The 26589-nt window shown below is 54.9% G+C and overlaps 1 protein-coding gene across 1 annotated transcript; it reads right to left on the reverse strand.

Moving 5' to 3' along the window:
• LOC149429394 (msx2-interacting protein-like) lies at positions 1-26589 on the reverse strand. The gene is made up of 3 exons (XM_089666457.1): positions 26297-26589; positions 9416-9736; positions 1-478 (listed from the first exon to the last, which is right to left on the reverse strand). Exons 1-3 carry the CDS (start codon positions 26377-26379, stop codon positions 1-3), a joined length of 882 nt encoding a protein of 293 aa, XP_089522583.1. The 5' UTR covers positions 26380-26589.

The raw sequence follows: 26589 nt of genomic DNA on the forward strand, positions 1-26589 counted from the left end.
CTACCTGTCACTGCTTGTGCTACTGCTGCTGCTGAGGGAGTCACTACTAGACGATCGACTCCTAGAGCCGCTGCCGCTGGGTGACCTGGCGGGCCGTGACGCTTGGCTGGCCAGCCTCTGAGGGGATTGGTTCCTAGACTGGGATGAATGGGGCGAGCGACTCCGGCTATGCTGGTAGGTCCGATCAGGCCGCCTCCCTCGTACCTCCCTGGAAATGTCGTTTCTGTATATATCCCTGTGTACCACGCTAGGCAATGTAAACTGCTCCCGGGTCCTAGACTCGTAGCGAGATTCGTGAGTGTCAAAGCGGCTCGGACTCCTGCGGGAATTATAGAATATTCCGTGTTGTAAGGTCCGGTCACGAGGGTCTCTATAGTAATCCTGATCGTAATGTCGTGTCCGTTCAAAGCCACTAGTCCCGCGTTCGTGGTGTCCATAGGCACTATGGTCGTATGACCGCTCCCGTGTTTCAGAAGCCCTGTGTGAACAGAAGGAGGGAGCGTTCAGTCTCCTGACACAGCATGGAGAAAAGACAGACAGTTCATGCAATCATTGACAGTTCACTGCGGGATCCAGGAGACATCGTCTGTTAGCCACAAGCCAGGGACTCATGGCCAGCAGAGGTGACTACCCAGAATACAGATCAGTGGGGTGCGGAGGACAAGGAACCCGGCTCTATACAAACACTGGGATGGATGTCGTCTAATACAATGAAATCCTCTCCGTGTCCAGAGACAACCTGACCATGAAGACCGTGCAGTGCCGGGAGGGGCGGAGCCATGGCCTGGGGGGGAGAGCTGGGAGGGGCGGAGCCATGGCCTGGGGGGAGAGCTGGGAGGGGCAGAGCCATGGCCTGGGGGGGGGGAAGAGCTGGGAGGGGCGGAGCCATGGCCTGGGGGGGGGGGGGGAGAGCTGGGAGGGGCAGAGCCATGGCCTGGGGGGTAGAGCTGGGAGGGGCGGAGCCATGGCCTGGGGGGGGGGTATATACTAACACTGGAGTGTGCCACATCTGGGGGGGTTATATACTGACACTGGAGTGTGCCACATCGGGGGGGGGGGTTATATACTAACACTGGAGTGTGCCACATCGGGGGGGGGGGTTATATACTAACACTGGAGTGTGCCACATCGGGGGGGGGGGGTTATATACTAACACTGGAGTGTACCACATGTGGGGGGGTTATATACTAACACTGGAGTGTACCACATCTGGGGGGAGTTATATACTAAAACTGGAGTATGCCACATCTGGGGGGGATTATATACTAACACTGGAGTGTGCCACATCGGGGGGGGGGGGGTTATATACTAACACTGGAGTGTACCACATCTGGGGGGTTATATACTAACACTGGAGTGTACCACATGTGGGGGGGTTATATACTAACACTGGAGTGTACCACATCTGGGGGGGTATATACTAACACTGGAGTGTACCACATCTGGGGGGGGTATATACTAACACTGGAGTGTACCACATCTGGGGGGGGTATATACTAACACTGGAGTGTACCACATCTGGGGGGGTTATATACTAACACTGGAGTGTACCACATGTGGCATGGCTCTGCATAGAAACCAATCATCTTCCAGGTGTTATCATCAAGTCTGAAGTCACAAGCTGATTGGCTCCCATGCAGGGCCGCCCCAGATTCCCAGCACCCCAGTCTGAGTAAATCTCCCCCCGTTAGGTGAGTCTGGGACAAAGCCAAGATTGTGGGGGGTCTCTACTTCCACAGATAACAGGCTGGGAATGGCTGGAAGTGATGACATCACCCGCAGGCTCCTAGGTTCCAGCTGTTGTCGGTGTTCCCTCCTCTCCCCTGCAGCCACCACGGGGAGCCGGGTCACATGACCAGACCTGAGCAGGCTGAATAGGTAAATATATATCTTTCTTACACAGGTGAGGTGTTGGGGGGGGGGGGGGGGATAGTCAGGATGAGGGTGGCTTTGGTCCAGTAAATGGTACATAGACCCGGGTTGTGTGTTCTGGCTATCTGTATGAAATGTAAAGCTCCTGTATGTTTGACACTCACCGACTACACCAGAGTACGCAACCTGCGGCTCTCTAGCTGTTGTGGAACTACATTTCCCATGAGGCATTGCAACATTACAAAACTGACAGTTACAGCTATGACTTGCAGAGGCATGATGGAACTTGTAGTCCTGCAACAGCTGGAGAGCCGCAGGTTGCCTACCCCTGGACTACACCAATCACCATCCGGGTGGGTCGCATTTTGGTGGCGGTCACAATGTATTTATAGAATGTGATCTTAAAGTAGCCTTAAAAATGCCCCTCCCCCTCCTGACACCTCTGCTGGCTGACCTGTGTATGGACACTTTACATGACCTCGTTATTCACTGCATCAGTCAACAGCGGCTGCAGGGGAGAGGAGAGAGCGCTGGACAACGGCCGGGAATGCCTGGAGGTGATGACATCTAAAGGCTCCCAGCCATTGTCGGAGCTCCCTCCTCCCCCCTGCAGCCACCACTGGCTGGCACAGGGGAGCCCGATCACATGACCAGACCAGGCCGAGGACAGGCAAGTACATACATGTTTTGTACACAGGTTAGTCTGCCTAGGCACTAGGAGGGGAGGGGAGAGCGCTGGACAACGGCCGGGAATGCCTGGAGGTGATGACATCTAAAGGCTCCCAGCCATTGTTGGAGCTCCCTCTTCCCCCCTGCAGGCACAGGGGCCCCCGATCACATGACCAGACCAGGCCGAGGACAGGCAAGTACATACATGTTGTGTACATAGGTTAGTCAGCCTAGGCACTAGGAGGGGAGGGGAAAGCGCTGGACAATGGCCGGGAATGCCTGGAGGTGATGTGGATGTACAATATACACAAAGTGCAGCGTAAACTGACCACACTATACAAGTCCCTGTAATGGTAATAAGTGGTGACATCACCCACAGGCTCCCAGCTGTTGTCAGCACTCCCTCCTCCCCCCTGCAGGCTGAATCCAGGTAAGTACATTCATGGTTTGTACACAGGTTAGTGAGCGCAGGTGTTAGGAGCATTTTCCAGGCTGGAATTGTACTAGAAGGGGGATGACAGGAATAAAACGCACATGAACCTGGGCCGCGTGTAATGCATGTGGGCCCCGGTAACGCTCCCGTTCAGCACCATGTGGGTGGGCCTGTGTCCGGTGCCGATCACGCCTAGTGTGGACCTCGGGAGTCATACAGCAGAATCTAACATGACTGACAAGAAATCCATCCCGGGACACAATGCACACGTGTAGCTGCTGACAGGAGTGTTTCCTGGGGGTCTCCGTCTGGTAAATGACTGAACACGGGCTTAGCTGTAAGGAGCCGATTTATAGTAATGGTGGAACTCCTCACTGCCGACTTCCTGACATTTCCCTCCAATTCATCAATGATCCAAATGTAATGTAAAAGCCGACAATACTGTCTGACTACAACCCTTGTGTATTACTACTTGAACCTCGGAGATCGGAGTGTTTCTTCCAGATCTGAGCCGTCCTCCAGGGTGACACTTCCTGGAATGAAGACCGCTCACTGCTGCTCTCCCTCATTGTGTGGGGGGACTGGTCTTGTCTCCGCCCCCTCCTGTAGTCTCTGCCTGCAGCGGGTGGAGCCTTCTGAGCCCCTCCCACAGCTATGGTCCCTCTCCTTGTGCAGGGGGACTGGTCTTGTCTCCACCCCTTCCTGTAATCTTTGTCTGAAGCCCATTAGGCCCCTCCTACAGCTCTGCTCTCTCCTTGTGCAGGGTGGCCGTCTTGTCTCCACCCCTTCCTGTAATCTTTTTCTGAAACCCGTTAGGCCCCTCCCACAACTCTGCACTCCTTTGTGCAGGACTGTCTGGTCTCCGCCCCCCCCTATGTAGTCTAAGTCTGAAGCCTATTAGGCCCCTCCTACAGCTCTGCTCTCCCTCCTTGTGCAGGACTGGTCTTGTCTCCACCCCCTCCTGCAATCTCTGCCTGCAGTCTGTTAGGCCCCTCCCACAGCTCTGCTCTCCCTCCTTGTGCGGTGGAACTGGTCTTGTCTCCGCCCCCTCATCTAGCTTTCTGTAGTGGGTGGAGTCTCCTGGATCCCTCCCACAGCTCTGCTCCCAGCACAGGCTGTGTACAGCACAGAGATGGTGTCACTGCTACTTTTACAAGGGAATATCTGGATCTGTACAAGCATTTGGTGCACACAGAATGGATTTAATGATTAGCACACAATACAATTCAATGACTTTTTTATGCCCAGAGTCCAGTGAAAAGCAGACAAACCTGGTAAACAAACTGGGAAAACTAGGAAAAAAATGGATGCCATATTGAAAGAGGAGCCTTCTCATTCTTCACTCCCTTTACCAAAACAAAATGTTAAAGCTGAACTCCGGGGAAAGAATGCTCCCATGCAGTAGGGCTGTGCCTGCGCTGCATGGGTTAACTGCTTGTTTTATTCTGGGGGGGGGGGGGGAGGCCAGTGGAGATATACTTGCCTGATCCTCCCCACACAAGACTGGTCTGGCACCAGCACGCTCCAATGGTCTTACAAATGGATTGTTCCTGACGTCATCACGCCCACAGTATACGCCAAAGACAGGAACAGTCCACCGCTGGACTGTGGGGGAGAGCTATTTTCCAGAGGACTGAAGGATCAGGCGAGTATAAACGTTGTGCTCACACAGAGAAGATCCGATTGCCTCTCGGGGGGTCAGGAAGGAATGTTTTCCCTGCAGGAGCACATTGGATCGTGCTTTGCTGGGTGTTTTTGCCTTCCTCTGGATCAACTGTGGGTGGAGGATTATAACTTTTATTTTTTTTTTTCCTATGGTTGAACTGGATGGACTTTTGTCTTTTTTCAGCCAAACTAACTATGTAACCTGGAAAAAAACCAAGCAGTTGACCCCAGCGTTGCGGGCAAAGCCTGACTGCGTGTGAAAATAAAGACCATTTGGCTGGAGTTGGGCTGTAAGCTTTATAGATAGGTCGCAGAATAACAAATGGCACCCGGAGCATTAATGAAGGAGATATAAATAATAATTGGGTCCAAGCAACAATCCAAAGGGTTGGGTACTAAGTGATCACCATGGCAGGAGCCTTTCAAGTGGTTCAGGGATCCTCACAACACAATATGGCGGAGGACAGATGGGGCAGGTCCAGGGGCGGACTGACAACCCATGGGGCAGGTCCAGGGGCGGACTGACAACCCATGGGGCAGGTCCAGGGGCGGACTGACAACCCATGGGGCAGGTCCAGGGGCGGACTGACAACCCATGGGGCAGGTCCAGGGGCGGACTGACAACCCATGGGGCAGGTCCAGGGGCGGACTGACAACCCATGGGGCAGGTCCAGGGGCGGACTGACAACCCATGGGGCAGGTCCAGGGGCGGACTGACAACCCATGGGGCAGGTCCAGGGGCGGACTGACAACCCATGGGGCAGGTCCAGGGGCGGACTGACAACCCATGGGGCAGGTCCAGGGGCGGACTGACAACCCATGGGGCAGGTCCAGGGGCGGACTGACAACCCATGGGGCAGGTCCAGGGGCGGACTGACAACCCATGGGGCAGGTCCAGGGGCGGACTGACAACCCATGGGGCAGGTCCAGGGGCGGACTGACAACCCATGGGGCAGGTCCAGGGGCGGACTGACAACCCATGGGGCAGGTCCAGGGGCGGACTGACAACCCATGGGGCAGGTCCAGGGGCGGACTGACAACCCATGGGGCAGGTCCAGGGGCGGACTGACAACCCATGGGGCAGGTCCAGGGGCGGACTGACAACCCATGGGGCAGGTCCAGGGGCGGACTGACAACCCATGGGGCAGGTCCAGGGGCGGACTGACAACCCATGGGGCAGGTCCAGGGGAGGACTGACAACCCATGGGGCAGGTCCAGGGGAGGACTGACAACCCATGGGGCAGGTCCAGGGGCGGACTGACAACCCATGGGGCAGGTCCAGGGGCGGACTGACAACCCATGGGGCAGGTCCAGGGGCGGACTGACAACCCATGGGGCAGGTCCAGGGGCGGACTGACAACCCATGGGGCAGGTCCAGGGGCGGACTGACAACCCATGGGGCAGGTCCAGGGGCGGACTGACAACCCATGGGGCAGGTCCAGGGGCGGACTGACAACCCATGGGGCAGGTCCAGGGGCGGACTGACAACCCATGGGGCAGGTCCAGGGGCGGACTGACAACCCATGGGGCAGGTCCAGGGGCGGACTGACAACCCATGGGGCAGGTCCAGGGGCGGACTGACAACCCATGGGGCAGGTCCAGGGGCGGACTGACAACCCATGGGGCAGGTCCAGGGGCGGACTGACAACCCATGGGGCAGGTCCAGGGGCGGACTGACAACCCATGGGGCAGGTCCAGGGGCGGACTGACAACCCATGGGGCAGGTCCAGGGGCGGACTGACAACCCATGGGGCAGGTCCAGGGGAGGACTGACAACCCATGGGGCAGGTCCAGGGGAGGACTGACAACCCATGGGGCAGGTCCAGGGGCGGACTGACAACCCATGGGGCAGGTCCAGGGGCGGACTGACAACCCATGGGGCAGGTCCAGGGGCGGACTGACAACCCATGGGGCAGGTCCAGGGGCGGACTGACAACCCATGGGGCAGGTCCAGGGGCGGACTGACAACCCATGGGGCAGGTCCAGGGGCGGACTGACAACCCATGGGGCAGGTCCAGGGGCGGACTGACAACCCATGGGGCAGGTCCAGGGGCGGACTGACAACCCATGGGGCAGGTCCAGGGGCGGACTGACAACCCATGGGGCAGGTCCAGGGGCGGACTGACAACCCATGGGGCAGGTCCAGGGGCGGACTGACAACCCATGGGGCAGGTCCAGGGGCGGACTGACAACCCATGGGGCAGGTCCAGGGGCGGACTGACAACCCATGGGGCAGGTCCAGGGGCGGACTGACAACCCATGGGGCAGGTCCAGGGGCGGACTGACAACCCATGGGGCAGGTCCAGGGGCGGACTGACAACCCATGGGGCAGGTCCAGGGGCGGACTGACAACCCATGGGGCAGGTCCAGGGGCGGACTGACAACCCATGGGGCAGGTCCAGGGGAGGACTGACAACCCATGGGGCAGGTCCAGGGGAGGACTGACAACCCATGGGGCAGGTCCAGGGGCGGACTGACAACCCATGGGGCAGGTCCAGGGGCGGACTGACAACCCATGGGGCAGGTCCAGGGGCGGACTGACAACCCATGGGGCAGGTCCAGGGGCGGACTGACAACCCATGGGGCAGGTCCAGGGGCGGACTGACAACCCATGGGGCAGGTCCAGGGGCGGACTGACAACCCATGGGGCAGGTCCAGGGGCGGACTGACAACCCATGGGGCAGGTCCAGGGGCGGACTGACAACCCATGGGGCAGGTCCAGGGGCGGACTGACAACCCATGGGGCAGGTCCAGGGGCGGACTGACAACTCATGGGGCCCCCGGGCAATAGGGGATCATGGGGCCCCTGTGTCCTTGCCCAAACTCAAAAAAGCCTATGAAAAAGGTACCAGGGGCATCTCATGGGGCCCCCTACTGACCCCGGACCCTCGAGCAGTGCCTGCGTTTCCAAATGGTCAGTCCGCCCCTGGGTAGGTCATGTGACATGGTAGGTCACATGATAGGCACTTCAATTAATAAAATCCACACTATGGGGATTTCATCTCCCACATGATTTGTGCCCTCTAAGCCTGCCTAACCCACAGCTCCCGATCTCCCTCTGGCCTCTGCTGGTCATAGGAGCTGACGATTCTTCTACATTCTGGTTCTGAAGGAGGAGCAGAGTTTGGTCTTCAGTAATTATCCTGGTTCTCTGCAGCCTCTCCAGGCTTAGGGGAGTCACATTGTTTGCCATCTAGACTAGCATCCCCCCGGGGGTCTAGTATTCAGAACCTCCATTCACTACAACAGACAAAACACTTCATATATCAAATGTAGAATAAAAAGATGCTTTAGACTCTCAGAAATATTGCATTGGTGAGGAAGGAACAGGAAAAACATGATTTTTCGCTGTTAAGGATTAGGAAAGCAGAACTTAGGACAAGAGGGAGGGTTGCTTTAGTGTTCTAAAGGACACAACAATACAATCTCTATGAAGAAATCACAGTACAGAGAGGAAGAGGAGGAGGAAGCAAAGTTGTAAAGATCAGATATGTAGGTGCTAACATAGCCGTGGCTGTATCTATTAGTGCTAGAAGTTGTACAGGGGGGTTAGTGGAAAAACAGGATGACTTTGGGTTAGGAGAGGGGCGGAATATATACAGGGCAGCACATACCAACCTTTTCCAATTGAGGAAACACGACCTAAAATCCCAATTAAATCTAGGGAGTGATTTGAGAACATAACTTCCCCAATTTGGTCCCTTTTTAGGGTAAATCCACCTTCTCAATGAGGCACAAGGGCATGGGTTTTCAAATGATACTTTTGATGAACCAAGAAAAATGTATTCTTACGTAACCAAAAAAAGGAAAAAAAAAAAAATGGAAAGTTTTCAAAAAACAACAAAAAAAAAAAAAAGGGAGCAATCCACCGAGGACGAGGATCCTACGGGCAGGAAAACCATTGGAACCTTTTTCTTTTCCAGCCCCCAAGCTCCGAACGCCATCCACTTCAAATCTGGACTTTAAAATATATATTTCTTTCTTCTTTCAAAAAGTGTCCCGCAGCAGCTGCTCTCTGTAAACCCACCAATCGTGTCAGTCCAAGCCAGCGATTCACTCACATGGTTCCGGTACAGACATCCAGTTACTGGTCATATCCACAATCCAACGGGTAAGGTGTGAAAAATAAAAAAAATGGTATCTGCCCTCTCCAATGTGTTTCGGGGTTCCGGTTTATAGAAATCACCATCCTACACGGATCAGCCCTTTGAGTCTACAGTCCAGGAAAGGTCACTTACTCCACCATTACATTCCATAGAAGGCCATAAGATGATGTTTAATCCCCAGAGACAGCAATGTGTGTATATCCAAGAGATGCCAAGTCTTCCGTCTTCGGGAAGCATCCCCAGCTCAGGTAAGTGTACAATCCACAGCGTGTGACAGTCAAGCCCCCTCGTTGTGTACAATCCGTGTGCAAGGCCCGGTGTAGCAGCCAGCAGAGACGGCCAGGTTATTACACTCCAGAGGTAGGATAACTCCAAGTATAGATCCACAGGGACAGCGATACTAGACCCCAGCGAATACTCCATGTCAACCAGCGCCATACTTCCAACGTTCCTCATGAAATACATACATATCCAGCCAGCTGCAGGAAGACTCCCTTTACGGATCCACAAGATCCCAGCCATCAGGATAAGAATCCTATGTTTCCAAACCCATGAGGAAGGATACAGATTTCCCAAAATTTTTACATCCAACGGGGGGAACCTAAGTGAGTTTTTGTTTCCTCATCATATAAAATACAAAATACCTGCCTAGTGAAACCTTACAACTTACCCATCGAGTCTCCGTTCATAACGTCCTTCCCGTGCATGAAGTGATTGAGGGGGACCGTAAGCCGGCCCCCCACCACCTCCTCTGAACCCAGAAACCTCTCTACTACGAGATGTTATGGAAACTGTCTCATCCAAAACCCGGGCAGCTCCTGGAATGGTGCCCGGCTCGTTATAATCCGTCCGGAGGTCACGGTCCCCCATTTTGTTGACAGCATTATGCGCCTTCTGTGCACTTTTAATATCCACAAAATCCACAAATGCTGCCACGCCGCCATCGGATCCCCTTTTAGGCAAAATTTTGACACTCTCCACACGTCCATATCTGCAAGACAAAAAGAATGAAAAAAAAAAAGAATTCAGACATTAGAACATATTCCTAATATTTCCTGAACACACAAAACAGAAATGGATACCAATATTTATAGGTGAAGGTGACACGGGAAATATCCCATCGCCTCTCGGGGGGCCAGGAAGGAAGGTCTTCCCCTGCAGGAGCAAATTGGATCGTGCTTTCCTGGGGTCTCAGGGCCAAATCGGGTGTTTTTGTGGGTTGGCTGGTAAGTGTTGCTGGGAAATCCTTTGTTTGATCGTGACTTCCTCTGAATCAACAGTGGGTGTAGGGGTGTGTGTAATATCTCTTTATGTATATATATATATGAGAGAGAATGTGTGTATATATATATATATATGAGAGAGAGAGAATGTGTGTGTGTGTATATATATATGAGAGAGAGAGAGAATGTGTGTGTATATATATATATATATGAGAGAGAGAGAATGTGTGTGTGTATATATATATATATGTATATATTATACACACACTCTCTATATATTCTCTCTCTCATATATATATATATTTTTTTTCTCTCTATCTATATATATATATTCTCTCCCTCTCTCGCTCTCTCTCTATATATATTCTCTCCCTCTCTCTATATATTCCCCCCCCCTCTCTCTCTCTCTCCCTCTATATATATCCCCCCCTCACTCTCTCTCTCTATATATATATTCTCTCCCTCTCTATATATATATATATTCTCTCCCTCTCTCTCTATATATATATATATCCCCCCCCTCTCTCTCTATATATATATATATATTCTCTCTCCCTCTCTCGCTCTATATATATATATATATATTCTCTCCCTCTCTATATATATATATATTCTCTCTCCCTCTCTCTATATATATATATATATATCCCCCCCTCTCTCTCTCTATATATATATATATTCTCTCTCCCCCCCTCTCTCACTCTCTATATATATATATATTCCCCCCCTCTCTCTCCCTCTCTCTATATATATATATTCCCCCCCTCTCTCTATATATATATATATATATTCTCCCCCTCTCTCTCCCTCTCTCTCTATATATATATATATTCTCTCTCTCTCTCTCTATATATAAATATTTTTTTTATTATTATTTTTCCCTTCTATTGGTTGAACTGGATGGACTTTCGTTTTTTGCAGCCAGACTATAACTATATATTTATCATCATTTTACTTGCTTTCAGATGTCTTGAGATAAAATAGATATCCTGATCCAGGGAACATTGTCTATAAACCCTTACCCCGTAAAACAACACATTCAGTTTAAAATAGAAATAAAAGGTAAACCTTGGGGGACAGATATAAAAAACAAACACCCCCCCCCCTTTTTATAAGTGATTTCACACCCTGTGTTCTCAGCTACATAGAGAGGCGGGGGAGGAGAAACGGCACAACACTGCTCTTCCCGGTGAATGTGCAGGAAGGGGACTAGTCTGATCACTGAGTTCCCAGCACAGATAAAGAACTGACCACGTGGCGTTCTCATGCCTAGTGCGGTCAGTAATAGGGAAGCGGAGGGACTGGCAGGGACTTCACACCAAGGAATACAGAGAGGAGACGTCTTCATACAAGCACATGGTACAGCAGGAATAGGAAATGTTGGGGTTATATATTCTTTGCCACTGATGGAAATCTTCACATCTCCGAAGCAGAAACTCTGAACAGGAAATATTTTGCACCCAACAATCTGAACCCATGAAATGCACCTTGTTCATCGAAGTGTGGCGAGGCGAGTCTTAACCCGTTCACAGTGGCCGCCCTACAAATGTGAATATTCTAGCCCAGAGGTTGACGAATACTTGGAGAATTGAATGCTGGCCAAACACCTGCCATGAAGCAGGCCGAGTACGAGCCGCAGCTAAATCCCGGCTTCTCATGTTCTAACCTGCCCTCTCAGCAAGAAAGGGATTCTAAGGCTGAAAAGATTGCAGACCTTAAACTGAAATATTCCCTGCGAAAATAATGCAACTCAGCCCCGACCTTCACCGATACCATGGAGGAGATTCACTCAACCTGGAGCACTCTGATGTGGGAGACAATCAGCTGCCAACTTCAGCTTGTTCATTAATGTGTCACTAAACCCACAACAGTGACATCAGTCTGTAGATGCAGCACAGATCTCACTGTGGACCCTAAACCTCTACATTGTGTAAAAATGCTGTTTGATGCTGTCTTCTCTGCTCCTCCCCTTCTTCCAGATGCGGATATAGTGAATGCGGGGTCCGGGGAGAGCGGGATACAGTGAATGCGGGGTCCGGGGAGAGCGGGTATAGTGAATGCGGGGTCCGGGGAGAGGGGATATAGTGAATGCGGGGTCCGGGGAGAGGGGATATAGTGAACGCGGGGTCCGGGGAGAGCGGATAGAGTGAACGCGGGGTCCGGGGAGAGCGGATAGAGTGAACGCGGGGTCCGGGGAGAGCGGATAGAGTGAACGCGGGGTCCGGGGAGAGCGGATAGAGTGAACGCGGGGTCCGGGGAGAGCGGGTATAGTGAACGCGGGGTCCGGGGAGAGCGGATATAGTGAATGCGGGGTCCGGGGAGAGCGGATATAGTAAATGCGGGGTCCGGGGAGAGCGGACATAGTGAATGCGGAGTCCGGGGAGAGCGGATATAGTGAATGCGGGGTCCGGGGAGAGCGGATACAGTGAATGCGGGGTCCGGGGAGAGCGGATATAGTGAATGCGGGGTCCGGGGAGAGCGGATATAGGGAATTCGGGGTCCGGGGAGAGCGGATATAGTGAATGCGGGGTCCGGGGAGAGCAGATATAGTGAATGCGGGGTCCGGGGAGAGCAGATATAGTGAATGCGGGGTCCGGGGAGAGCAGATATAGTGAATGCGGGGTCCGGGGAGACCGGATATAGTGAATGCGGGGACCGGGGAGAGCGGATATAGTGAATGCGGGGTCCGGGGAGAGCAGATATAGTGAATGCGGGGTCCGGGGAGACCGGATATAGTGAATGCGGGGTCCGGGGAGAGGGGATATAGTGAATGCGGGGTCCGGGGAGAGGGGATATAGTGAATGTGGGGTCCGGGGAGAGCGGATGTAAGGAATGCGGGGTCCGGGGAGAGCGGATACGGTGAATGCGGGGTCCGGGGAGAGCGGATACAGTGAATGCGGGGTCCGGGGAGAGCGGATACAGTGAATGCGGGGTCCGGGGAGAGCGGATATACTGAATGCGGGGTCCGGGGAGAGCGGATATAGTGAATGCGGGGTCCGGGGAGAGCGGATACAGTGAATGCGGGGTCCGGGGAGAGCGGATACAGTGAATGCGGGGTTTTTTTGCACAGCTGCACCAGATTTTGCGCTCTCCGGTTTTAGTAAATACCCCCCATTATGTCAGCCTGAAACCTGCAAGCAACTATAATTATGTACTATGAGTCCCTACGTGGCAATACACAAAAAAAAACCCCAAAAGCACAGAGGAATGGTCACAGCCTGATACAGAAATGACACAAAAACTCATTGGGGGAGATTTACTAAGACTGGAGCACTCAGAATCTGGTGCAGCTCTGCATGGCAGCCAATCACCTTCTACCTTCAGCTTCTTCAATGATGTTTTGGTAATAAAACCTGGAGGCGGATTGGTTTCTGTGCTCCGGTTTTAGTAAATCTCCCCCATTGGTTGGGGTGATTGCAGAGCGGCACACATGGGCCGGAGTGCGATCTTCACACAGATAGGGCGGGATCTCCTCCTCCACAACTCTTCATCTCAGGAACATCTGGAAGTTATTTCAGGCCGGCCGAATTCTTTCCACATAAAAGAGCGAGAAAATTCTGACGCTGCGAGCTGCTTGTCTGGCCACAATATTACCGAGAGCCCAATATCCCGCTCCGCTGTTACCGGCAGACACTCTCCTATAGGGCTGTGAATTACAAACCGGACCGAGCAGTGATGGGTCACCCGGGGTCCTCTCAAAACATAAACTGGACCAGTGAAAGGCCAAGGACACATCGCAGGAACAGGATCACCTACTACAAGGGTACACCATGGGGGGGATTTACCAAAACCAGAGGGTGCAGAATGTGGTGCAGCCCTGCAGAGGGACCAATCAGCTTCCAGGCTTTATAGTCAAAGCTTCACTGAACAAACTGAAAGTGAGAAGCTGATTGGCTGCCAAGCACAGCTGCACCAGATTCTGCACTCTCCAGAAATGATCATGGAAATCGCTCTAATGGCAGGAAATCATTGAAAATCTTCACAAGTCGCAATAAAGCCTTCAGAAATCGCAGCTGAAGTCGCACACAAATCGCAGCGGTGTGACCGGTGACTTCGTAAATCAACCCCTTTGTCCAAGATTAACAAAATGAAATAAAAAGGAGCCGCTGCAGGTGTAGAGAAGACGATGCGGTGCCTGGCAGACAGGGATGCGATCATTGCGTCAGTCGCAGCCGTGTCCTTTACCTGCACCGGGGCTCTGGGGTAATCCTCTCACTAGAAGGGAATACAGATTTACACCCATTAATCCTAATACACAACATATAGTTACCCCCCCCCCCACCCCACCCCCGCCTATGGAGCACTGTACAGATGGAGGTCTGATGGGAAGACCACGGTGCTGCGATTTCTTCTCATGAAGTGGGACCAGCAGCCGATGCTGGCGTGAATCTGACCAATGACAGCAGAGGATGAGAGATATCACCGGGCAGGACAAAGTCGGCGCCTTCCTTCATCAAGGAAACGGCAGAGAAGGACATTCAGCAATCACAGAATAGTAGATGTATTACAGTCAATGGAGAGTCACTGACACCGCAGCAGTGTGCATGGCAACCAATCCGCTGCTACAGGCCGGCGGTGTCATGCAGGAGACACATTATGGGGGACATTTACTAAAACTGGAGGGTGCAGAATCTGGCAGCCAATCAGCTTCCACCTTCAGCTTGTTCTAATAAGCTTTGGCAATAAAACCCGGAAGCTGATTGGTTGCTATGCAGAGCTGCACCGGATTTTGCAGAATGCAGTTTTAGTAAATAACTCCCATTGTGTCTTCTGCATTCAAATACTCTTCCTTGTGTGCAATGTACACTCGGCTGTGTAGGTGCAGCTCAGCATACAAGATCTGCGTCTGCCAAGGAGAATGAATTCCCACCATGCGCAAATGTGACATCATCATGGCCGAAGGATGGAAATCAGAGGACGAATGGCCAGAGATCAGCCACATTGCTGGAGTAGAGGGAAGTGCTGCGAGGGGAGGTCAGTGCTGCGAGGGGAGGCCAGTGCTGCGAGGGGAGGCCAGCGCCACGACCACAACGGGAGGCCACGACCGCGAGGGGAGGTCACGACCGCGGGGGGAGGCCACGACCGTGAGGGGAGGCCACGACCGTGAGGGGAGGTCAGTGCTGCGAGGGGAGGCCAGCGCCACGACCACGAGGGGAGGCCACGACCGCGAGGGGAATGAATTCCCACCATGCGCAAATGTGACATCATCATGGCCGAAGGATGGAAATCAGAGGACGAATGGCCAGAGATCAGCCACATTGCTGGAGTAGAGGGAAGTGCTGCGAGGGGAGGTCAGTGCTGCGAGGGGAGACCAGTGCTGCGAGGGGAGACCAGCGCCACGACCACGAGGGGAGGCCACGACCGCGAGGGGAATGAATTCCCACCATGGGCAAATGTGACATCGTCATGGCCGAAGGATGGAAATCAGAGGACGAATGGCCAGAGATCAGCCACATTGCTGGAGTAGAGGGAAGTGCTGCGAGGGGAGGTCAGTGCTGCGAGGGGAGACCAGTGCTGCGAGGGGAGACCAGCGCCACGACCACGAGGGGAGGCCACGACCGCGAGGGGAATGAATTCCCACCATGGGCAAATGTGACATCGTCATGGCCGAACGATGGAAATCAGAGGACGAATGGCCAGAGATCAGCCACATTACTGGAGTAAAGGGAAGTGCTGCGAGGGGAGGTCAGTGCTGCGAGGGGAGGCCACGACCGCGAATGGAGGTCAGCGCTGCGAGCGGAGACCAGCACTGTTCTGTTTTAGGCTCTCAAAATGAAAGACAGCAGCTGATTGGTTGCCATGCAGAACTGCTCCAATCAGTAGATTCTTCTCATACGGTTTTAAAAAAATTCCCATAAAAGGAAAAAAAAAAGGTTTCCTTTCTGATGTGGAAGTTAAAAAAAAAAAAAAAAATGAAACCACCCAATGGGTTCCCGGGTCAGCTGCAGAGAGCGGGCCGAACGTCTCACACATGACGGAGGGAAGAGACGCCGCCAAGCACAACCATACAGAGTTTCAGTTCCAGAATCTAAAATTATCAGAAGAGAGAAACCGACAAGCCGAGATGTGAGATTCGCTCTTCAGAAAATGAATTGTAGAGAAACATCCAACAATGATACAGTCAGAGCCGCAGAATGAGGTCCATGGGGGCCGCACAGCGGACAGTCTATACATGGGGGCCGCACAGCGGACAGTCTATACATGGGGGCCGCACAGCGGACAGTCTATACATGGGGGCCGCACAGCGGACAGTCTATACATGGGGGCCGCACAGCGGACAGTCTATACATGGGGGCCGCACAGCGGACAGTCTATACATGGGGGCCGCACAGCGGACAGTCTATACATGGGGGCCGCACAGCGGACAGTCTATACATGGGGGCCGCACAGCGGACAGTCTATACATGGGGGCCGCACAGCGGACAGTCTATACATGGGGGCCGCACAGCGGACAGTCTATACATGGGGGCCGCACAGCGGACAGTCTATACATGGGGGCCGCACAGCGGACAGTCTATACATGGGGGCCGCACAGCGGACAGTCTATACATGGGGGCCGCACAGCGGACAGTCTATACATGGGGGCCGCACAGCGGACAGTCTATACATGGGGGCCGCACAGCGGACAGTCTATACATGGGGGCCGCACAGCGGACAGTCTATACATGGGGGCCGCACAGCGGACAGTCTATACATGGGGGCCGCACAGCGGACAGTCTATACATGGGGGCCGCACAGCGGACAGTCTATACATGGGGGCCGCACAGCGGACAGTCTATACATGGGGGCCGCACAGCGGACAGTCTATACATGGGGGCCGCACAGCGGACAGTCTATACATGGGGGCCGCACAGCGGACAGTCTATACATGGGGGCCGCACAGCGGACAGTCTATACATGGGGGCCGCACAGCGGACAGTCTATACATGGGGGCCGCACAGCGGACAGTCTATACATCTGTATACAGAGGTGCAGGAGGAGTCCTCATCAGTGTGATTGGGGGAAATGTCTATAGATTATACAAGTGATGTGTCAGTAAGCAGACAAGGCCGAGAACAAGGCAGAGCTGGATGAGTCAGCAAACAACAAATATCCAAATAATAGCTGTAAGGGGCAAATTCACAGATTGTAAATGGAGGGCGTGGGAGCGCAGCAGCATCACCAACACTGGAGGCCGGAACGGAGGATTTACAAACACATCTACAACTAAAAACTGGGATATAGATCAGCAACACGGCCGGGGAGAGGGGAGAGGGGACCGGCCGGGGAGAGCGGAGAGGGGAACGGCCGGGGAGAGCGGAGAGGGGAACGGCCGGGGAGAGCGGAGAGGGGAACGGCCGGGGAGAGCGGAGAGGGGAACGGCCGGGGAGAGCGCGGAGAGGGGAACGGCCGGGGAGAGCGCGGAGAGGGGAACGGCCGGGGAGAGCGCGGAGAGGGGAACGGCCGGGGAGAGCGCGGAGAGGGGAACGGCCGGGGAGAGCGCGGAGAGGGGAACGGCCGGGGAGAGCGCGGAGAGGGGAACGGCCGGGGAGAGCGCGGAGAGGGGAACGGCCGGGGAGAGCGCGGAGAGGGGAACGGCCGGGGAGAGCGCGGAGAGGGGAACGGCCGGGGAGAGCGCGGAGAGGGGAACGGCCGGGGAGAGCGCGGAGAGGGGAACGGCCGGGGAGAGCGCGGAGAGGGGAACGGCCGGGGAGAGCGCGGAGAGGGGAACGGCCGGGGAGAGCGCGGAGAGGGGACCGGCCGGGGAGAGCGCGGAGAGGGGACCGGCCGGGGAGAGCGGAGAGGGGAACGGCCGGGGAGAGCGGAGAGGGGACCGGCCAGAGAGAGAGCGGAGAGGGGACCGGCCAGAGAGAGAGCGGAGAGGGGACCGGCCAGAGAGAGAGCGGAGAGGGGACCGGCCAGAGAGAGAGCGGAGAGGGGACCGGCCAGAGAGAGAGTGGAGAGGGGACCGGCCAGAGAGAGGGGAGAGGGGAACGGCCAGAGAGAGAGCGGAGAGGGGACCGGCCAGAGAGAGAGTGGAGAGGGGACCGGCCAGAGAGAGGGGAGAGGGGACCGGCCGGGGAGAGCGGAGAGGGGAACGGCCAGAGAGAGAGCGGAGGTCTCTATATGGTCAATATTTTTTTTCATATATATATATATCCCCACACAGGATTAAGCACGGGATTGTGTAAACGCGTTCACTAGTCCCGTATTCCTGTCCTGGTGATCAATACACACTATATTCATCTACCCTCCGGTGTGTGGCTGACCCTTCTTCCTATTGCATGGTGTGTGGTGGCGAGCCGGAGCCTGCACTTGTCGTGGATTGATCTGGATTGTTTGCCTGAGCGGTGTACCTCGTGTTCTTTGGATGATCCCCACACACATACAATGGGTTTATATATAATAAATGCACATAGAACATCTTACACACCTACGGGCAAGATATACATATAAAAAGATAGATTTATTAACACATAGCAAAACACATACAATTATGGGTCATATATAATAAAATATTATATAATAATACGTGACCCCCGGCCCAATCCATCCCACAGTTATTACCTATTGTACCACTAACCCCTCCCTCATAGATTGCAGGCCCCTCCTATCCCTCTTGTATTGATCTGTATTGTCTCCCTTATATTGTACAGCGCTGAGCACACTGTTGGCGCCATAAATCCTGTATAATAATAATAATACTGCATTATATTTTTAAATATAAAAATTCTGTTTCTATGGTTTCAATATACATACACAATTATTGGATACATTTTATATATATATTATTATACTGGATATATATAGTGCCAACAGTGTGCGCAGCGCTGTACAAAATGAAGGCGGACATTACAGTTACTATACAATTTGGTACAAGAGGAAACGGAGGGCCCTGATCCTGGGAGCTTACAATCTAGCAATAATATATATATGTTTTTTTTTTTCTAAATTCTAATGAACACCCACATAGCAGCCAATTGTGTACTATTGGAATTGGGGTCAAACCATCAGAATGCCTCTGAATAACAAAAGGAAGCCATATGAAGTCAAACCCTTACATGTAAATAAATACCTAAACAGTGTATTTACCTGTAGGTAAGGGGAGGGGCAAGGCGGGACGGGGCGCAGGGAGAGGGGACGGGGAGAGGGGATGGGGAGAAGGGATGGGGCGCGGGGAGAGGGGACGGGGAGAAGGGATGGGGCGCGGGGAGAGGGGACGCGGGGAGAGGGGACGGGGAGAAGGGATGGGGCGCGGGGAGAGGGGACGGGGAGAAGGGATGGGGCGCGGGGAGAGGGGACGGGGAGAAGGGACAGGGGAGAAAGGGACGGGGCGACAAGGGACGGGGCGCGAAGGGACGGGGCGCGAAGGGACGGGGCGAGAAGGGACGGGGCGAGAAGGGACGGGGCGAGAAGGGACGGGGCGAGAAGGGACGGGGCGAGAAGGGACGGGGCGAGAAGGGACGGGGCGAGAAGGGACGGGGCGAGAAGGGACGGGGCGAGAAGGGACGGGGCGAGAAGGGACGGGGCGAGAAGGGACGGGGCGAGAAGGGACGGGGCGAGAAGGGACGGGGCGAGAAGGGACGGGGCGAGAAGGGACGGGGCGAGAAGGGACGGGGCGAGAAGGGACGGGGCGAGAAGGGACGGGGCGAGAAGGGACGGGGCGAGAAGGGACGGGGCGAGAAGGGACGGGGCGAGAAGGGACGGGGCAATGCTCACACACATCACAGGGAATACATGGGAAGGCTGCGTTTGTACTTCCATGCTGTTGGTGGGATGTGATTGGAGGCGCACAGTCCGGGTATTTACCACGAGGGAAATCCTAGTAAACAGACAATCAGAGAGCGATTGAAATGTAAAGCATCGAGGAGGAGGAGGAGGAGGAGGAGGAGGAGGAGGAGGATTTGGGCCGGACACAACAAAAGACATGATAGCGGCAGATATTGGACAATAAAGGCAGATCCCCCCCACACAATGCAACCCGCTGATTACACCTCCCAATAATGAGGGTTTAAAGGGAAATAAATAAATAAAATAGGCGGGATGGCTGAGATCTCCGGGACGTCACATCGTGTGGAGGAAACGATCGCTCAGAATACACACATTGTTACATAAGATTTCTTTGTAATGAAGCTCTCAGCCTTTTCTCAGGTTGGGGGATGGGTGGGAAAAAGGTCCAGATCCCTAAAATCCACTGAAATGATACACACAGGGAGCTTCCCCCTCCCCCATTTAACGGCCAGTTGTGAGTCACACGTTGGTGGGGATGGTGAAAGGCTCAGCAAATTCTCTATTCTGCAGCATTCACATTCTACATACAGAACCTGCACAAAGCATGCGCAGCACAGAGCACAGCACAGAGCATAGAGAGCACAGAGCACAGCACAGAGCACAGCACAGAGCACAGCACAGAGCACACCACAGAGCACAGCACAGAGCACACCACAGAGCATAGAGAGCACAGAGCATAGAGAGCACAGAGCACACCACAGAGCATAGAGAGCGCCCACGCACCGCTCAGAGCGCCCACACACACGAACAGAGCACACGCACCACACAGAGCACACACGCACAGAGTGCCCACCGCACAGAGCGCACACGCACAGAGTGCCCACCGCACAGAGCGCACACGCACCGCACAGAGTGCCCACACACCACACATGCACCGCACAGAGCACACACGCACAGAGCACACACCACACACGCACCGCACAGAGCACACACGCACAGAGCACACACCACACACGCACCGCACAGAGCACACACGCACAGAGCACACACGCACAGAGCACACACGCACAGAGCACACACGCACAGAGCACACACGCACAGAGCACACACGCACCGCACAGAGCACACAGCACACACCACACACGCACCGCACAGAGCACACACGCACAGAGCACACACACTGTTTTCACCCAGAAGCGTTTATTGCGCACATCCCGCTCCCTCCCCCTCTCAGTAACATCTCCTTGGTAACTTCGGCACGATATTAAAGCCTTTTCCAGTTGCTGCAAAAACCTCAACAACACAAGAGGTGATATTTGCTGGACCCTGCGGAGTACAAAACGTCACATTCTGGGGGGCTCCAAAAATAACCCTTCAGGGGCCCCGACAAAGCGAGAAGAGGGTCGGAGGGGGGAGGGCTCGGTGTACACACTGCATGGACGGCGGGGGCACGGCTGTCGCCTCTCACCGGGAAGGTTGTGGGCGCCATTTTAAGGAGAATTGTGAGCCGGGGATGAGGCTGGAGGGGTGGGGGTGGGGAGGGCACTGCAGACTCATAAACAGAGCTGGGAATTGTCCATACAAGGAGAGCGAATAGAAGAGAGCGGACGGGGAGCGGAGGGCCGTGGTTGGTAGGGAGCGCTCCCTCACATTATACATTTACTACGTCCATGGGAACAGAAGAATGGAACCCCGACCAGCGTGCCGCTCCATCTGGGTCCAACCCCGCCGTGTGCCTAATAATAGCCCTGGTGAGGGGGGGGCCGCGTGTGATCTGCCCCGAGATTCCCACGAAGACTGCCACTATGAATGGGCTGAATCATCCCCTCCCCCCAGCACACATACTGCGGGGGGGGGGGGGGCCTTTAATAATTCACCAGTCCGGGAGGAGAATCACACAATACCGAGCCTGAACCACCCGCCGGGCACATATACACCATATACACGGGTCACTGCCGGGCACATATACACCGTATACACGGGTCACTGCCGGGCACATATACACCGTATACACGGGTCACTGCCGGGCACATATACACGGGTCACTGCCGGGCACATATACACGGGTCACTGCCGGGCACATATACACCGTATACACGGGTCACTGCCGGGCACATATACACCGTATACACGGGTCACTGCCGGGCACATATACACCGTATACACGGGTCACAGCCGGGCACATATACACCGTATACACGGGTCACTGCCGGGCACATATACACCGTATACACGGGTCACAGCCGGGCACATATACACCGTATACACGGGTCACTGCCGGGCACATATACACCGTATACACGGGTCACTGCCGGGCACATATACACCGTATACACGGGTCACTGCCGGGCACATATACACCGTATACACGGGTCACTGCCGGGCACATATACACCGTATACACGGGTCACTGCCGGGCACATATACACCGTATACACGGGTCACTGCCGGGCACATATACACCGTATACACGGGTCACAGCCGGGCACATATACACCGTATACACGGGTCACTGCCGGGCACATATACACCGTATACACGGGTCACAGCCGGGCACATATACACCGTATACACGGGTCACTGCCGGGCACATATACACCGTATACACGGGTCACTGCCGGGCACATATACACCGTATACACGGGTCACTGCCGGGCACATATACACGGGTCACTGCCGGGCACATATACACCGTATACACGGGTCACTGCCGGGCACATATACACCGTATACACGGGTCACTGCCGGGCACGTATACACGGGTCACTGCCGGGCACATATACACGGGTCACTGCCGGGCACATATACACGGGTCACTGCCGGGCACATATACACGGGTCACTGCCGGGCACATATACACGGGTCACTGCCGGGCACATATACACGGGTCACTGCCGGGCACATATACACGGGTCACTGCCGGGCACATATACACCGTATACACGGGTCACTGCCGGGCACATATACACTGTATACACGGGTCATTGCCGGGCACATATACACGGGTCATTGCCGGGCACATATACACGGGTCACTGCCGGGCACATATACATGGGTCACTGCCGGGCACATATACACGGGTCATTGCCGGGCACATATACACGGGTCACTGCCGGGCACATATACACGGGTCATTGCCGGGCACATATACACGGGTCACTGCCGGGCACATATACACGGGTCATTGCCGGGCACAGGGCACATATACACGGGTCATTGCCGGGCACATATACACGGGTCATTGCCGGGCACAAGGCACATATACACTGTATACACGGGTCATTGCCGGGCACAGGGCACATATACACGGGTCATTGCCGGGCACATATACACGGGTCACTGCCGGGCACATATACACGGGTCATTGCTGGGCACAGGGCACATATACACGGGTCATTGCCGGGCACAGGGCACATATACACGGGTCACTGCCGGGCACAGAATACATGGAGAGCTCAGACTCCGCTGTGCACACAACTGTATAATATGTACAAAGTAACAACAAATCCAACCGCTTCTCTCCCGGTGTACACCAATCCGGGGCCTACACCCCCCCCCCCAATACAACCAGCACTGCTTCAACACCACCCGGCCCTCCCCACCTCTGGGTGCATGGAGTACGCCGGGTCCCCCCAGAGACAACACAGGAGCAGACATGTAGATCTGAGCTGTAGAGCCCCGGGGGCCCCACATGTACCAGCTCTACAGAGGAGAGACACGTGTACAGGGGAGGATGAATCTACAGATGGTCATTTGGGGGGCTGCACACGGGGCCCCCGGCAGGGAATGGTCCCCGGGAGGAGTGTATTCTGTGTATACACAAGGAAGGTGAATAGGCAGAGGAATGAAATGTCATCAGATGAGTGTGGGAAAGAATCATGTACACAGGATACAATGTATACAGGGACTGGTCGGTGTACACAGGATACAATGTATACAGGGACCGGTCAGAGTACACAGGATACAACGTATACAGGGACCGGTCGGTGTACACAGGATACAATGTATACAGGGACCGGTCGGAGTACACAGGATACAACGTATACAGGGACCGGTCGGAGTACACAGGATACAATGTATACAGGGACCGGTCGGAGTACACAGGATACAATGTATACAGGGACCGGTCGGAGTACACAGGATACAATGTATACAGGGACCGGTCGGAGTACACAGGATACAATGTATACAGGGACCGGTCGGAGTACACAGGATACAATGTATACAGGGACCGGTCGGTGTACACAGGATACAATGTATACAGGGACCGGTCAGTGTACACAGGATACAATGTATACAGGGACCGGTCGGTGTACACAGGATACAATGTATACAGGGACCGGTCGGTGTACACAGGATACAATGTATACAGGGACTGGTCAGAGTACACAGGATACAATGTATACAGGGACCGGTCAGTGTACACAGGATACAATGTATACAGGGACTGGTCAGAGTACACAGGATACAATGTATACAGGGACCGGTCAGTGTACACAGGATACAATGTATACAGGGACCGGTCAGTGTACACAGGATACAATGTATACAGGGACCGGTCGGTGTACACAGGATACAATGTATACAGGGACCGGTCGGTGTACACAGGATACAATGTATACAGGGACCGGTCGGTGTACACAGGATACAATGTATACAGGGACCGGTCGGTGTACACAGGATACAATGTATACAGGGACCGGTCGGTGTACACAGGATACAATGTATACAGGGACCGGTCGGTGTACACAGGATACAATGTATACAGGGACCGGTCGGTGTACACAGGATACAATGTATACAGGGACTGGTCGGAGTACACATGTAATCTCGGTCAGTTCCCAGGCATGACTCGCACACATGTACACGGAGGAATCAGCCACAACTGTGGGAATATTCAGCACTGTCTGTGTACATGAGGGATCCGTGTACGGAGCAGCGTTCCGGGGACAGTCCTGTATATACCATTCCTGGACGGTGTGTATACAGTACAGGACATCTTCTCCCTGCACACCCACCTGCAGCCCTGTGCGGTCAGCCATATATATCACCTCCCTATACCACGGCCCCCCCTCCACACACACAGCCCCAGGGTCCCTCTATGTCACCTCCCTATACCACGGCCCCCCCTCCACACACACAGCCCCAGGGTCCCTCTATGTCACCTCCCTATACCACGGCCCCCTCCCTGACCTGTATACAATCTATAGGGTTCCTGTATGTCACCTCCCTATACTGTGGTCTCTCTCTGTACCTCGGCCGCCTCTTTGAACCATATACAATCCACAGGGCCCCTCCATATCGCCCCCCCATACCGTGTCCCCCTCCATATCGCCCCCCCATACCGTGTCCCCTCCATATCGCCCCCCCATACCGTGTCCCCTCCATATCGCCCCCCCATACCGTGTCCCCTCCATATCGCCCCCCCATACCGTGTCCCCTCCATATCGCCCCCCCATACCGTGTCCCCCTCCATAGCGCCCCCCTATACCGTGTCCCCCTCCATATCGCCCCCCTATACCGTGTCCCCCTCCATATCGCCCCCCTATACCGTGTCCCCCTCCATATCGCCCCCCCATACCGTGTCCCCCTCCATATCGCCCCCCTATACCGTGTCCCCCTCCATATCGCCCCCCCATACCGTGTCCCCCTCCATATCGCCCCCCCTATACCGTGTCCCCTCCATATCGCCCCCCCCTATACCGTGTCCCCTCCATATCGCCCCCCCTATACCGTGTCCCCTCCATATCGCCCCCCCTATACCGTGTCCCCTCCATATCGCCCCCCTATACCGTGTCCCCCTCCATATCGCCCCCCCATACCGTGTCCCCCTCCATATCGCCCCCCCATACCGTGTCCCCCTCCATATCGCCCCCCTATACCGTGTCCCCCTCCATATCGCCCCCCTATACCGTGTCCCCCTCCATATCGCCCCCCTATACCGTGTCCCCTCCATATCGCCCCCCTATATTGTGTCCCCCTCCATATCGCCCCCCTATACCGTGTCTCCTCCATATCGCCCCCCCTATACCGTGTCCCCTCCATATCACCCCCCTATACCATGTCCCCCCTATACCATGTCCCCCCATATAGGGCCCCTATACTATGTCCCACCCACATATATTTCCCCCCTATACCGCGTCCCCTCTATATCGCCACCCCATAATGACCCCCCTATACCATGTCCCCCCCATATATCGCCCCCCTGTACCGTGTCCCCCTATATATCACCCCCCCGTACCGTGTCCCCCCCATGTATCGCCCCCCTGTACCGTGTCCCCCCATGTATCGCCCCCCCGGTACCGCGTCCCCCCATGTATCGCCCCCCTGTTCCGTGTCCCCCCCATGTATCGCCCCCCCCCCTGTACCGTGTCCCCCCACATATATTGTCCCCTCATATATCACCCCCCTGTACCGTGTCCCCCCCCCATATATCACCCCCCTGAGCCGTGTCCCCCCCCCCATATATCACCCCCCTGTACCGTGTCCCCCCCCCATATATCACCCCCCTGAGCCGTGTCCCCCCCCTCATATATCACCCCCCTGTACCGTGTCCCCCCATATATCGCCCCCCCTATACCGTGCCCCCCCTATAACCCCCCTGGACCGCCTCTCACCGTTTGAAGTGCTCGATGATCTTGTCGTCCCGGACGTTCTCAGGCAGGTTCCCCACCCAGAGGTGCCTGGTCTCCCGCACCATGCTGGCCGCACCGTGTCCCGCTCATACAGCCCGGCGGCCGTCCCGGCCCGGCATCGCCCGCCCCGGGGAGAGAAGGAGGGGGGAGGAGAGTGGGGGTGAGGCTCCCTCGGTGTGGCTCGGTAGACCGATGTCCCGGTGACGTGTCTCCGCCGTGTCCCGCTCTCTCTCCTCACACACACGCTCGGCGCCGACACTGACACTGCGCATGCG

Source organism: Staurois parvus, unplaced genomic scaffold (genome assembly GCF_062004578.1).
Source record: "Staurois parvus isolate SC_StPar_1 unplaced genomic scaffold, SC_StPar_1.0 ptg002719l, whole genome shotgun sequence".
Lineage (NCBI taxonomy): Eukaryota > Metazoa > Chordata > Amphibia > Anura > Ranidae > Staurois > Staurois parvus.

Coding starts and splice junctions, on each gene's coding strand:
- LOC149429394 (XM_089666457.1), bottom strand. CDS start 26,379: ATGGTGCGGGAGACCAGGCACCTCTGGGTGGGGAACCTGCCTGAGAAC. Junction 9,737..26,296: donor ATCATCGAGCACTTCAAACG/GTGAGAGGCGGT, acceptor TTTGTCTTGCAG/ATATGGACGTGTGGAGAGTG. Junction 479..9,415: donor TATGAACGGAGACTCGATGG/GTAAGTTGTAAG, acceptor CTGTTCACACAG/GGCTTCTGAAACACGGGAGC.